Source organism: Neophocaena asiaeorientalis, unplaced genomic scaffold, assembly GCF_003031525.2.
Source record: "Neophocaena asiaeorientalis asiaeorientalis breed wild unplaced genomic scaffold, Neophocaena_asiaeorientalis_V1.1 scaffold249, whole genome shotgun sequence".
NCBI classification, from domain to species: Eukaryota; Metazoa; Chordata; class Mammalia; order Artiodactyla; family Phocoenidae; genus Neophocaena; species Neophocaena asiaeorientalis.
In genome coordinates this window covers 7,870,486-7,886,607 of record NW_020172625.1, presented here as the reverse complement: position 1 = coordinate 7,886,607, position 16,122 = coordinate 7,870,486, and the positions used below count along the sequence as shown (strand labels likewise).

General features: G+C 37.1%; 1 protein-coding gene and 1 long non-coding RNA gene across 4 annotated transcripts in view; one reads left to right on the top strand and one right to left on the bottom strand.

Moving 5' to 3' along the window:
- LOC112395610 (uncharacterized) overlaps positions 1–16,122 on the bottom strand; it is a 130,866-nt gene that overhangs the window by 30,299 nt on the left and 84,445 nt on the right. The gene's annotated exons all lie outside the window — the stretch shown is intronic.
- GDA (guanine deaminase) overlaps positions 1–16,122 on the top strand; it is a 130,111-nt gene that overhangs the window by 105,317 nt on the left and 8,672 nt on the right. For both annotated transcript variants that reach the window (XM_024738919.1, XM_024738920.1), the window contains exons 11-12: positions 9,287–9,433; positions 12,518–12,648. In XM_024738919.1, coding sequence (XP_024594687.1) covers positions 9,287–9,433; positions 12,518–12,648 — 278 coding nt within the window. The remainder of the gene's footprint in view (positions 1–9,286; positions 9,434–12,517; positions 12,649–16,122) is intronic.

The following is a 16,122-nucleotide window of genomic DNA, read 5'->3' as shown; positions in this document are numbered from 1 at the left end:
AACTTCTTAAATTTTAATATATTTTTATTTTAATAACTTTCTTTTCTTTTCTTTTCTTCTCCTCTCTCTCTCTCTCTCTCTCTTCTCACTTTTCTTCTGAGCCGTGTGCCTAACAGGGTCATGGTGCTCCAGCCAGATATCAGGCCTGGGCCTCTGAGGTGGGAGAGCTGAGTTCAGCACACTGGACCACCAGAGGCCTCACAGCTCCATGTAATATCAATTGACAAGAGCTCTCCCAGAGCTCCGTCTCAATGTTAAGACCCAGCTCCACTCAACAACTAGCAAGCTCCAGTGCTGGACACTCCACGCAAAACAACTAGTAAGAACACAATGCCACCCATTAGCATAGAGGTTGCCTAAAATCATAATAAGGTCACAGACACCCCAAAACACACGACCAGACGCAGTCCTGCCCACTAGAAAGACAAGATCGAGCCTCATCGACTGGAACACAGGCACCAGTCCCCTCCACCAGGAAGCATACACAACCAACAGAACCAACCTTACCAACTGGGGGCAGACACCAAAAAACCAGGAACTACTACCTGCAGCCAGCAAAAAGGAGACCCCAAACACAGTTAAGCAAAATGAGAAGACAGAGGAATACGCAGAAGATGAAGAAGCAAAGCAGAAACCCACCAGACCAAACAAATGAAGAGGAAACAGGCAGTCTACCTGAAAAAGAATTCAGAGTAATGATAGTGAAGATGATCCAAAATCTTGCAAATAGAATGGAGAAAATACAAGAAACGTTTAAGAACCTAGATGAACTAAAGAACAAACAAACATTGTGTTGTGATGAACAACACAATAAATGAAATTAAAAATTCTCTAGAAGGAATCAATAGCAGAATAACTGAGGAAGAGAAACGGATAAGTGACCCGGAAGGTAAAAGAGTGGAAATAACTACTGCAGGGCAGAATAAAGAAAAAAGAATGAAAAGAATTGTGGACAGTCTCAGAGACGTCTGGGACAACACTAAATGCACCAAAATTTGAATTCTATGGGTCCCAGAAAAAGAGGAGAAAAAGAAAGGGACTGAGAAAATATATGAAAAGATTATAGTTGAAAACTTCCCTAATATGGGAAAAGAAATAGTCAACTCCAGGAAGTGCAGAGAGTCCCATACAGGATAAATCCAAGGAGAAACATGCCAAGACACATATTAATCAAACTATCAAAAATTAAATACAAAGAAAAAAATATTAAAAGCAGCAAGGGAAAAGCAAAAAATAATATACAAGGGAATCCCATAAGCCTAACAGCTGATTTTTCAGCAGAAACTCTGCAAGCCAGAAGGGAGTGGTAGGACATATTTAAAGTGATGAAAGGGGAAAACCTACAACCAATATTCCCCAGAAAGGATCTCATTCAGATTTGATGGAGAAATTAAAAGCTTTACAGACAAGCAAAAGCTAAGAGAATTTAGCACCACCAAACCAGTTTTACAACAAATGCTAAAGGAACTTTTCTAGGCAGGAAACACAAGAGAAGGAAAAGACCTACAAAAACAAACCCAAGGGCTTCCCTGGTGGCGCAGTGGCTGAGAGTCTGCCTGCCAATGCAGGGGACATGGGTTTGTGCCCCAGTCTGGGAAGATCCCACATGCTGTGGAGCGGCTGGGCCCATGAGCCATGGCCGCTGAGCCTGCGCATCTGGATCCTGTGATCCGCAACGGGAGAGGCCACAACAGTGAGAGGCCCGCATACCGCAAAAAAACCCCAAACAAACAAAAAACAAAAACAATTAAGAAAGTGGTAATAGGAACATATATATTGATAATTACCTTAAATGTAAATGGATTAAATGCTCCAACCAGAAGACACAGACCGCTGAATGGATACCAAAACAAGACCCATAGATATGCTGTATAAAAGAGCCCCACTTCAGACCTAGGGACACATACGCACTGGAAATGAGGGGATGGAAAAAGATATTCCATGCAAATGGAAATCAAAAGAAAACTGAAGTAGCAATTCTCTTATCAGACAAAAAAGACTTCAAAATAAAGACTATTAAAAGAGACAAAAACACTATATAATGATCAAAAGATCAATCCAAGAAGAAGATATAACAATTGTAAATATTTATGCACCCAACATAGGAGCACCTCAATACTTAAGGCAAATGCTAACAGCCATAAAAGGGGAAATTGACAGTAACACAAACATAGTTGGGGACTTTAACACCCCACGGTCACCAATGAACAGATCATCCAAGATGAAAATAAATAAACACAAGCTTTTATTGATACATTAAACAAGATGGACTTAATTGACATTTATAGGACATTCCATCCAAAAACAACAGAATACACTTTCTTCTCAAGTGCTCATGGAACATTCTCCAGGATGGATCATATCCTGGGTCGCAAATCTAGCCTTGGTAAATTTAAGAAAATTGAAATCGTATCAAGTATCTTTTCTGACCACAATGCTACGAGATTAGATATCAATTATAGGAAAAAATCTGTAAAAAATACAAACACTGGAGGCTAAATACTACACTAGTAAATAACCAAGTGATCACTGAATAAACCAAAGAGGAAATTAAAAAAAAAACTAGAAACAAATGACAATGAAAACACGATGACCCAAAACCTGTGGGATGCAGCAAAAGCAGTTCTAAGAGGGAAGTTTTTAGCAATATATCCCTACCTTAAGAGACAAGAAATATCTCAGACAACCTAACCTTACACCTAAAGCAATTAGAGAAAGAAGAACAAAAGAAAACCCAAAGTTAGCAGAAGGAAAAAAATCATAAAGATCATATCAGAAACAAAAAAGAAGTCAATTATAGGAAAAAATCTGTAAAAAATACAAACACTGGAGGCTAAATACTACACTAGTAAATAACCAAGTGATCACTGAATAAACCAAAGAGGAAATTAAAAAAAAAACTAGAAACAAATGACAATGAAAACACGATGACCCAAAACCTGTGGGATGCAGCAAAAGCAGTTCTAAGAGGGAAGTTTTTAGCAATATATCCCTACCTTAAGAGACAAGAAATATCTCAGACAACCTAACCTTACACCTAAAGCAATTAGAGAAAGAAGAACAAAAGAAAACCCAAAGTTAGCAGAAGGAAAAAAATCATAAAGATCATATCAGAAACGAAAAAGAAGGAAACAATAGCGAAATCAATAAAATTAAAAGCTGGTTCTTTGAGAAGATAAACAAATTTGATAAGCCATTAGTCATACTCACCAAGAAAAAAAGGGAGAAGACTCAAATCAACAAACTAGAAATAAAAAAGCAGAAGTAACACCTGACACTGCAGAAATACAAAGGATCATGAGAGATTACTACAAGGAACTATACACCAATAAAATGGACAACCTGGAGGAAATGGATAATTTCTTAGAAAAGCACAACTTTTGGAGACTGAACCAGGAAGAAATAGAAAATATAAACAGACCAATCACAAGCACTAAAATTGAAACTGTGATTAAAAATCTTCCAACAAACAAAAGCCCAGGACCAGATGGCTTCACAGGCAGATTCTATCAAACATTTAGAGAAGAGCCAACACCTATCCTTCTCAAACTCTTCCAAAATATGCCAGAAGGAGGAACACTACCAAACTCATTCTACGAGGCCACCATCACCCTGATACCAACACCAGACAAAGAAGTCACAAAGAAAGAAAACTACAGGCCAGTATCACTGATGAACATAGATGCAAAAATCCTCAACAAAATATTAGCAAACAGAATCCAGCAGCACATTAAAAGAATCATACACCATGATCAAGTGGGGTTTATCCCAGAATTGCTAGGATTCTTCAATATACACAAATCAATCAACGTGATACACCATATTAACAAATTTAAGGAGAAAAACCATATGATCATCTCAATAGATGCAGAGAAAGCTTTCAGCAAAATTCAACACCCATTTATGATAAAAACCCTCCAAAAAGTAGACAGAGAGGGAACTTTCCTCAACATAATAAAGGCCATATATGACAAACCCACAGCAAACATCGTCCTCAATGGTGAAAAACTGAAACCATTTCCACTAAGATCAGAAACAAGACAAGGTTGCCCACTCTCACCACTATTATTCAACATAGTTGTGGAAGTTTTAGCCACAGCAATCAGAGAAGAAAAAGAAATAAAAGGAATCCAAATCAGAAAAGAAGAAGTAAAGCTGTCACTGTTTGCAGATGACATGATACTATACATAGAGAATCCTAAAGAGGCTACCAGAAAACTACTAGAGCTAATCAATGAATTTGGTAAAGTAGCAGGATACAAAATTAATGCACAGAAATCTCTTGCATTCCTATACACTAATGATGAAAACTCTGAAAAGGAAATTAAGAATACACTCCCATTTACTATTGCAACAAAAAGAATAAAATACCTTGAAATAAACCTACCTAGGCAGACAAAAGACCTGCATACAGAAAACTGTAAGACACTGATGAAAGAAATTAAAGATGATTCAAACAGATGGAGAGATATACCAAGTTCTTGGATTGCAAGAATCAATATTGTGAAAATGACTCTACTACCCAAAGCAATCTACAGATTCAGTGCAATCCCTATCAAATTACCAATGGCATTTTTCACAGAACTAGAATAAAAAATTTCACAATTTGTATGGAAACACAAAATACCCAAATAGCCAAAGCAATCTTGAGAAACAAATCAGAGCTGGAGAAATCAGGCTCCCCGTCTTCAGACTATACTAGAAAGCTACAGTAATCAAGACAGCATGGTACTGGCACAAAAACAGAAATATAGATGAATGGAACACGATAGAAAGATAAATCCACACACATGTGGTCACCTTATCTTTGATATGGAAGGCAAGAATATACAATGGAGAAAAGACGGTCTCTTCAATAAGTGGTGCTGGGAAAAGTGGACCGATACATGTAAAAGAAGGAGATTAGAATACTTCCTAACACTATACACAAAAATAAACTCAAAATGGATTAAAGACCTAAATGTAAGGCCAGAAAGTATAAAACTCTTAGAGGAAAACACAGGCAGAACACGCTATGACATAAATCAAAGCAAGATCCTTTTTGACCCACTTCCTAGAGTAATGGAAATAAAAACAAAAACAAACAAATGGGACGAAGGAAACTTAAAAGCTTTTGTACAGCAAAGGGAACCATAAACAGGATGAAAAGGCAACCCTCAGAATGGAAGAAAATTTTTGCAAACGAAGCAACTGACAAGGGATTAATCTCCAAAATATACAAGCAGCTCATGCAGCTCAATATCAAAAAAAAAACCCAAACAACTCAATCCAAAAACGGGCACAAGACCTAAGTAGACATTTCTCCAAAGAAGATGTACAGATTGCCAACAAACACATGAAAGGATGCTCAACATCACTACTCATTAAAGAAATGCAAATCAAAACCACAATGAGGTATCACCTCACACCAGTCAGAATGGTCATCATCAAAAAATCTACAAACAGTAAATGCTGGAGAGGGTGTGGAGAAAAGGGAACCCTCTTGCACTGTTGGTGGGAATGTAAATTGATTCAGCCACTATGGAGAACAGTATGAGGGGGTCCTTAAAAAATTAAAAATAGAACTACCATATAACCCAGCAATCCCACTATTGGGCCTATACCCTGAGAAAACCATAATTCAAAAAGAGCCATGTACCACAATGTTCATTGCAGCACTATTTACAATAGCCAGGACATGGAAGCAACCTAAGTGTCTGTTGACAGATGAATGGATAAAGAAGATGTGGCACATATATACAATGGAATATTACTCAGCTATAAAAAGAAAAGAAATTGAGTTATTTGTAGTGAGGTGGATGGACCTAGAGTCTGTCATACAGTGTGAAGTAAGTCAGAAAGTGAAAAACAAATACCGTATGCTAACACATATATATGAAATCTAAAAAAAAAAATGGTCCTGAAGAACCTAGGGGCAGGACAGGAATAAAGACGCAGATGTAGAGAATGGACTTGAGGACATGGGGGGAAGGGTAAGCTGTGACAAAGTGAGAGAGTAGCATTGATATATATACACTACCAAGTGTAAAATAGATAGCTAGTGGGAAGCAACTGCATAGCACAGGGAGATCAGCTCGGTGCTTTGTGACCAACTAGAGAAGTGGGATAAGGAGGGTAGGAGGGAGGCTTAAGAGGGAGGGGATATGGGGATATGTGTGTGCATATAGCTGATTTACTTTGTTGTACAGCAGAAACTAATATAACATTGTATAGCAGTTATACTCCAATAAAGATGTTGAAGAAAAAATAATTACTCTAATAAAATTTGTTTATTTACCTATTTGACAATAAGTAAATAAATGGGCTTTCTACCTCCATTTTCTTTATCACTAACTGAACACAGTTTATAGTGAATATTTGTTTGTTTATGTCTCTTTTCCTTCTCCTCCACTAGATAGTAAGCTCATGTGGAACCTGTAACTTTCATTTATGAGTGCTTAAATAAATCAGGCACAAAGAAGGTGCTTAGTAAATCTGTCAGTAAATGGATGAATGCATAAGATGAACACACACATGTAAAATTACTTCCTTTTATTTTTCTATTGCCCTCTTGCTCAAGATTTTACTCTTATACAGTTTTCTTAGCTTCTTCTTGTAATAAATAATATCCTTATTTTGACTCTGGCAAGGAAGTGATAGTTCCACTCTTTTTCATGATAGTAGAGGTGGCATGGGGTTAGGGAACAGATTTTCTGAGAAAAAGCACCCATTTTCTTCCCTCCACCATTCTCCCATGCAGTCTCTACCCTTTGGTCCTCATTCCCCAGCACTTATATTATTTAACTGGATTTTCTCAGCAACTGTTAAGATAAATGATGTTATTTCTATTTTCTGAGAAAATTGAGGGTCATAAGTACTGAGTAAGAATCAAAGGTCAACAAAGCAAAAACCAGTCCAAATCCACAGTTTAAAACCAGGTCGGTAAAATGTGGAAGTTCACCGTTTCTTTTTCCAGCCTATCACTCTGCCTCTTGTTACAGATAAAGCGCGGATTCTACCTACATTACATGTGCTGTGGAGGAAAGAAGAAGCCTCCCGGGCTTAGCTCACTGGGCAGGGCAGGGATCGGGAAGTTAGTATCATGCTGGAAATTCTTCGAAGAAAAGCTTGACTCTTACACATATGGTTCTGAATAAATATCATCGTTTCTGTGGTCCGGGGTTCATTCTTTCATCTGCCCAGTATTGTTCCATGTTGGAAGCTACTTCATTAACAACATCCAGAAGAATAAAGGATGATTAAGTCATCTTATAAGTCAGCAACATAAGATGGCTCTCAAAATTTTCTCAAGAAATTACATAGCATTATTTCCTAATCTATCCTTATTCTTTGTAAATGGATAGTTCTGGTTAGATACTGAGGAAAAGACTACTTTCTGTCATATTTTATAAAACCTGTTTTTATAACTGCAAGTATTTAAATCTTCCATGTTCACACCATCCTAAGAGCATTGCTTTTGTTTTTCTGTTTCCTTCCACTCTTCACCCACATATTTTGAAATATATATTCAATCTTTACATATTTCCATACCATGCAGTGATAGCATTTTATTCTGCTTTTAGACTGAACATTTTCTTTGTTCTGGTAATAAAGAATCAGTAGACAAAGTATTTCAAAGCTTAATGTGCATTATTCCCAAATTGCATTTGTTTTCTTAGTTTGATGCTATGATAAAATGAAAGGCTAATTGATGGTTACTGTATATTAAAGTGGACCAGCTAAGTCGATGAGTAAAAGTTGTCAAGGAACTGGATGATCTTCTGGCAATACTATTCTGGCTAAAGAAAAGTATTTTTAAAAAATCATACAAGTTTATCTAAAGACATGTAAGGCAGTTGAACATAAAATTAAACTGCAATCTAGGATTATTATTTAATAGGCTATTATTTTTTATCTTTGCAATATATATAGGCACTAACAATTACATATGTCTTCCTAGACATGACAGAAGGAACCCTTGAAATATAAAGTGTATTTTATAAGCTATAGATGTACTTTTCCTCTAATAAAACATGTAAACTTACTTGACATTTATACAAACTCATTAAATAACTTCTATATTCATTCTTGTCAAAGGTAGTATTTCAATTTAATTATGATTAGGGACTTATTTAAATCACTATAAAGATCTCATTCCTCATCTAATGATGCCAGGGACAAATATAAAGCTGTCTATATCAGCATTGCTCATTTATTACACCAATTTTCCAGAATATATAGGTCATTCTAAAAGCTCTCCCTGAAAAAAATGTAAAGTAGCTTTTTTTTTTTTTTTTTGCGGTACGCGGGCCTCTCACTGCTGTGGCCTCTCCCGTTGCGGAGCACAGGCTCCGGACGCGCAGGCTCAGAGGCCATGGCGCATGGGCCCAGCCGCTCCGCGGCACGCGGGATCCTCCTGCACCGGGGCACGAACCCGTGTCCCCTGCACTGGCAGGAGGACTCTCAACCACTGCGCCACCAGGGAAGCCCGTAAAGTAGCTTTTTAATTCTCAAAGTTCTCATCAGAATTAAAATAGGTCACATTTTTAGAGCATAGAGCTGTGAGATTATTTTACATTATTTTTATTTACTTGAGTTTAGGGAATATTTCGAGATGTTTTTTCTCTTAGCTTTATTAAACATTTGGGCATTGTACTGGGTTGAACTGTGCTCACCCTACCACCTCCCCCAAAAAGAGATGTCTAACACAAACATGTAAATGTAGCCTTATTTGGAATAAAGGTCTTTGCAGATGTTATTAAGGTAAGGATCTCAAGATGAAGTCATTCTGAATTAAGGTGAATCCAGTAACGAATGTCCTTATAAGAGACAGACAATGAGAGGTACATAAAGACACAGAGGGAAGAAGGCCATTTGAAGATGGAGGCAGACATTGGAGTTATACTGCCACAAGCCGAGGAACGCCAGGAGCTGCGAGAAACTGGACGAAACTAGAAAAGATTCTTCCCTAGAGCCTTTGTAGGGTTGGTGGCCCTGCCAACACTTAAGACTTCTGCCTTCCAAAACTGTGTGAGAATGAATTTCTGCTGTTTTAAACTACCACATCTGTGGTAATTTGTTGCAGCAGCCCTAGAAAACTAATAGAAGTATACATTTGATACTAACTGCAGGTTTTGAACTCCTTTAAATGTTAGTCTGTGTCTATTCTGTGTTTATAGATAAGATCTTTTCTTTGAAGTATATTGAAGAGTGAATATCTGTCATTAAAAACAGGAAAAATCCTATATACCTAACATTCCATTTATCTCATAAAGTTACTGTTTTGGCTTTATTTTATCTACCACAGATGTGGCTGGTGGTTATTCATCTTCCATGCTTGATGCAATCAGAAGAGCAGTGATGGTTTCCAACGTGCTTTCTGTTAATAAGATAAATGCGAAAAGCCTCACCCTCAAAGAGGTCTTCAGACTAGCTACTCTTGGAGGCAGCCAAGGTAATGAGCATTTTATTTCTCATACCATGTACATACAACCATGCCAATGTGTCCTTTGCTGCAGTGTGAAGGCTCGTGATAGTGGCATCAGCAGGCACCCCCATATTCATGACTGTTGCATCTCATATAATATAACCAAAACTTAGCAAGTACATGTTCAAGCATGTGGTGGAGGCATCATTCTTTAAGCAAGTTCCCTGTTTTTGGCAGAAGAGATGTTCAGTATGCAATTATCATATTAATTGTTTTAATGGATACTTGCATTGGTCACATGCATACGAGTTCTTTAAAATAATCAGTTTTTTTCCACTGAGTCAAGTAACATGCTCTCTATGGGCCTAAGTAGTAATAATAATAATAATGGTCAAGACTTATTGGGCCCTTACCATGTGATAGGCACTATGCAACATGCTTTATGGATGCTGTTATTTAATCCTCAGAACCACTATTAATTCCATTTTACCAACAAGGTACCTGAGTGAGGCTTACACACCTGTCAAGCTGCAGTGTGCCATGATTTGAATCCAGAAAATCTGATGTGAGAGTGCAGGCTGTTACCCACCGCCTTCCACTGCAATATCTTCCTGTATAAATCTTGGCTTAGACTATGTATTTTGTTTATCTACTTAAGTACACTAATTACCCAAGCCTCTTTCAAAGGAGAAAGATGGAGAAGAACAGTTGATATGCAAATATTGTTCATCACCTTTTCCCAGTTCTCACATGTAACTGTAGTTTTACTGAAAAAATAGGAAGTGGTAACTGTATTGCTTTCTGTCACTTTAAGTATTATAGTATAATCTGGATGGATGATAGTGAACATATCATGAAACCTTAGGTAGTTAGTGAGAAAAACATAGATCTTAAGACAGGTGTATATTTTTAATATATTTTAACATTTTTATATTTATGATATATACCCTAGATCTTATAAATGAAGTATGATGGAGGCCAGGGTATCCTGGGAAGAGAAACTTCCTGGCTCTTCTCTGAATGTTCTGGGCTATGATGAATGCCATAAAGAACATTTCAAGAAAGAAAGCAAAGGTCATGCGCTTTGCATTTCCCCCAGTCTTATAATTTCATTTTCTAAAGTTCCAAGTTTTAAAAGTTCTGTTCTTTAAACAAGTGTGACACTCCCTACCCCACCCCCATTTTCACATCTCAGTTGTCCTGCCATCTGATTTTCATGGTGTAAATGACTTGTATTTAAATAGTGCTTTTTTAATTCTAGGCTCTCTGTGAGTTGTTTCATCAGGATCCTGTATGCGACCAGGCCGGCATGGGGTGCTTACCAAATCATTTCTACCTTACCGTATAGCTTTCAAATCTATTTTCTGGGCCGCTGTTATACAATTTCTTCTCAGCTTGTGTCTCTACAAGAGTCTGAGTGAATGAGATGAATGCATCCCTGTTTAAAGTTGGCATCTTCCCTGCTTTACATTCACTCTCAAGATCAAGATGTGCATAAATCACCTTCACGGAGCCAACATTTGCTCCGAAGACAGTAAAACTGCATTTCCTAAAATGCGTTTGAGTTGCTTACCAGCCCAGCTAGGCCTCTCTGAAATAATGTGAATTTAGATCAATTTACAATTCACTGACAGTAGTTGTGGTTTTTTTTGGTTAGTTCATACCTGAACTCCCCAGGTTCTAACAAACAGTCCAGTTAATTTATATATATATATAATACCATCAATTCCTGGCAAATGAACCTGGTTATCTGGCCTATTAAACACACAGTTTTATGTTGAATACAGTCATCAAAAACTCATGTTTGTCATGCTGTTTGTCAAGGGAAAAACGAAGTAGAGTGTAATCGATGAAGGAGGAGAACATTTCCAGTGATTTTCTCTTACATTCAGTTCTTCCCCCCACCATCAGTGGAAGTCACCTAACCACTTTTAACATTTCTAATTATGTTTGCACCTCTTTAAGAACTCTTTAGCTAAAAAAATATTTTTCTTTTCTGAGAATAAAAGAGTTGCCCTTTAAATAACCATTTAAGAACAAGCAAGATTTCTAAATCTGTGCTTAGAGCATTGCCAAATGACTTCTGGATATCCATACCTAGAAATATAACGTAGTGGGTATTGTCTAATAGAAATATGGTGTCTAATATTTTCACATAGGACTGTATTCTGATAGTGCCAGAATACAGCAAATACATGTAAAAATTCAAGTAAGTAATGCTGCACTCCAGTTGACCTTTCTTTCATGCATGCTTCTATTTGGAACACTCTATCCAGATTCTGGCTTTAAGGAGCTTTAAATTCAATACCTTCATTGACCAGGAAAACCAACTACCCTCATCTGAAACTAAACCATAAAAATGAGAGATGTTCTTCCTCGACATCCACTATTCATGGAATAGGAATTCTAGCTGGGAGATGGATCAATTCAATAGACATTATTGACCTATGCCCTATTTTAGAGAACCATTCTTCTCTGGCAACGAGAAAATCTTTAAGGTTACAGAGAAATTAGTCTGCTTTCAAAAGCACTGGGACTCTTGAGTTATGAAAATCTATTTACTTTCAGAAGTGAATTTTTTCTATTCAAAGGATTTAAACTAAGGAACTTAGGATGGATATGCCTGCATTGAAAAATATGCAAAAAGATAATTATTTTTTACTTACTTGAAGTTCATTTCACTGCCACAAAAATAGATCTTGTCAGCTATTTCATAGAACAAAAAGGGCAAGGAAAGAAGTTGGAATGTTGGAAGGAGAATAGGAGAGAAAGAGAAAGATATTATGTCCATCATCATGTTTCTTAGAGAGGTGAATGGAAATCACAGACCAGTTGGACTGTGAAGGGAACTGATAGAGCTGAAACAGAGACAACATCAGAATTACGATCATGGTGTTGAAGAGAACTCTTTTTATTTTCAGATTTTGCTTTCCCTGTGCTTACTCTGCCTTCTGTAAGTCGAAGTCTTGCGACCTATTGGAATGCTTCACTATTAAGATACTAATTTTTTTCTAGTGACACACTGGCAGATTCTGTCCTTGCAAATTGGGATATTTGCATGGTCCAATGGCTAAAAATACTAACTGTTTATTAATTTATTCCATCCTGTAGCCCTGGGGCTGGATAGACAGATTGGAAACTTTGAAGTGGGCAAGGAATTTGATGCCCTCCTGATCAACCCCAAAGCATCTGACTCTCCCATTGACCTGTTTTATGTGGATTTTGTTGGTGATATTTCTGAGGTACGTAAAAGGAAGTTGATCAAAAAGCATTAATTTCATGAACTAGTCAGTCATGACAGCTTCCCTATAGAAAAAAAATAGACACTGAAACATTTATTGGAATGCAGGAGAATCTTATAAGGGAAGCTAGATAATTTTTTTTAACATATTAATTCGAGTATCATTGCTTTACACTGATGTGTTAGCTGCTGCTGTATAACAAAGTGGATCAGCTATACGTATACATATATCCCCATATCCCCTCCCTCTTGCGTCTCCCTACCACCCTCCCTATCTCACTCCTCTAGGTGGTCACAAAGCACAAGCTGATCTCCCTGTGCTATGTGGCTGCTTCCCACTACCTATCTCTCCCACGCCTGGTAGTGTACACAAGTCACTGCCACTCATCACTTCGTCTCATCTTACCCCTCCCCCTCCCCATGTCCTCAAGTCCATTCTCTACATCTGCGTCTCTGTTTCTGTCCTGCCCCTAGGTTCTTCAGAACCTTTTTTTTTTTGGTTCCATATATATGTGTTAGCATATGGTATTTGTTTTTCTCTTTCTGACTTACTTCACTCTGTATGGCAGACTCTAGGTCCATCCACCTCAGTACAAATAACTCAATTTCGTTTCTTTTTATGGCTGATAATATTCCATTGTATATATGTGCCACATCTTCTTTATCCATTCATCTGTCGATGGACAAGTAGGTTGCTACCCTGTCCTGGCTGTTTTAAATAGTGCTGCAGTGAACATTGTGGTACATGACTCTTTTTGAATTATGGTTTTCTCAGGGTATATGCCCAGTAGTGGGATTGCTGGGTCGTATGGTAGTTCTATTTTTAGTTTTTTAAGGAACCTCCACACTGTTCTCCACAGTGGCTGTATCAATTTACATTCCCACCAACAGTGCAAGAGGGTTCCCTTTTCTCCACACCCTCTCCACCATTTATTGTTTGTAGATTTTTTGATGATGCCCATTCTAGTGGGTGTGCGGGGATACCACATTGTAGTTTTGATTTGCATTTCTCTAATGATTAATGATGTGGAGTATCCTTTCAAATGTTTCTTGGCAATCTGTATATCTTCTTTGGAAAAATGCCTATTTAGGTCTTCTGCCCATTTTTGGATTGGGTTGTTTTTTTGATACTGATGTTTGATAGTTTCTGGCCTTACATTTAGGTCTTTAATCCATTTTGAGTTTATTTTTGTGTATGGTGTTAGGGAGTATTCTAATTTCATTCTTTTACATGTAGCTGTCCAGTTTTCCCAGCACCACTTATTGAAGAGGCTGTCTTTACTCCATTGCATATTCTCCTTTATCAGAGATAAGGTGACCATATGCGTGTGGATTTATCTCTGGGATTTCTGTCCTGTTCCATTAATCTGTATTTCTGTTTTTGTGCCAGTACCATACTATCTTGATTACTGTAGCTTTGTAGTATAGTCTGAAGTCAGGGAGCCTGATTCCTCCAGCTTCATTTTTCTTTCTCAAGATTGCGTTGACTATTCGGGGTCTCTTGTGTTTCCATACAAATTGTGAAATTTTTTGTTCTAGTTCTGTGAAAAATGCCACTGGTAGTTTGATAGGGATTACATTGAATCTGTAGATTCCTTTGGGTAGTATAATCATTTTCCCAATGTTGATTCTTCCAATCTAAGAACATGGTATATCTCTCCATCTGTTTGTATCATCATTAATTTCTTTCATCAGTGTCTTATAGTTTTCTGCATACAGGTCTTTTGTCTCCTTAGGTAGATTTATTCGTAGGTATTTTATTCTTTTTGTTGCAATGGTAAATGGGAGTGTTTTCTTGATTTCACTTTCAGATTTTTCATCATTAGTGTATAGGAATGTAAGAGATTTCTGTGCATTAATTTTGTATCCTACTACTTTACCAAATTCATTGATTAGCTCTAGGAGTTATCTGGTGGCATCTTTAGGATTCTCTATGATAGTATCATGTCATCTGCAAACAGTGACAGTTTTACTTCTGTTCTGATTTGGATTCCTTTTATTTCTTTTTCTTTTCTGACTGCTGTGGCTAAAACTTCCACAACTATGTTGAATAATAGTGGTGAGAGTGGGCAACCTTGTATTGTTCCTCATCTTAGTGGACATGGTTTCAGTTTTTCACCATTGAGAACGATGTTTGCTGTGGGTTTGTCATATATGGCCTTTATTATGTTGAGGTAAGTTCCCTCTATGCCTACTTTCTGGAGGGTTTTTATCATAAATGGGTGTTGAATTTTGTTGAAAACCTTTTCTGCATCTATTATCATATGGTTTTTCTCCTTCAATTTGTTAATATGGTGTATCACACTGATTGATTTGCATATATTGAGGAATCCTTGCATTCCTGGGATAAACCCCACTTGATCATGGTGTGTGATCCTTTTAATATGCTACCGGATTCTGTTTGCTAGTATTTTGTTGAGGATTTTTGCATATGAGTTCATCAGTGACATTGGCCTGTAGTTTTCTTTTTTTGTGGGATATTTGTCGGGTTTTGTATCCAGGTGTTGGTGGCCTCGTAGAATGAGTTTTGGAGTGTTCCTCCCTCTGCTATATTTTGGAAGAGTTTGAGAAGTAAGGGTGTTAGCTCTTCTCTAAATGTTTGATAGCATTTGCCTGTGAAGCCATCTGGTCCTGGGCTTTTCTTTGTTGGCAGATTTTTAATCACAGCTGCAATTTCAGTGCTTGTGATTGGTGTGTTTCTATTTTCTATTTCTTCCTGGTTGTCTGGGAAAGTTGTGCTTTTCTAATAAATTGTCCATTTCTTCCAGGTTGTCCACTTTATTGGCATATAGTTGCTTGTAGTAATCTCTCATGATCTTTTGTATTTCTTCAGTGTCAGTTGTTACTCCTGCTTTTTCATTTCTAATCCTGTTGATTTGAGTCTTCTCCCTTTTTTTCTTGAGTCTGACTAATGGTTTATCAGTTTTGTTTATCTTCTCAAAGAACCAGCTTTTAGTTTTATTGACCTTTGCTATTGTTTCCTTCATTTCTTTTCCATTTATTTCTGATCTGATCTTTATGATTTCTTTCCTTCTGCTAACTTTGGGGGTTTTTTTGTTCTTCTTTCTCTAATTGCTTTAGGTGTAAGGTTAGGTTGTTAAATATTTGAGATGTTTTCTTCCCCTGAGGTAGGACTGTATTGCTAAAAACTTCACTCTCAGAACTGCTTTTGCTGCATCCCATAGGTTTTGGGTTGTCATGTTTTCATTGTCATTTGTTTCTAGGTATTTTTTGATTTCCTCTTTGATTTATTCAGTGATCTCTTGGTTATTTACTAGTGTATTGTTTAGCCTCCATGTGTTTGTATTTTTTACATTTTTTTCCTTAATTGATATCTAGTCTTATAGCGTTGTGGTCGGAGAAAATACTTGATACTATTTCAATTTTCTTAAACTTACAAAGGCTTAATTTGCGACCCAGGATATGATCTATCCTGGAGAATGTTCCATGAACACTTGAGAAGAAAATGTATTTT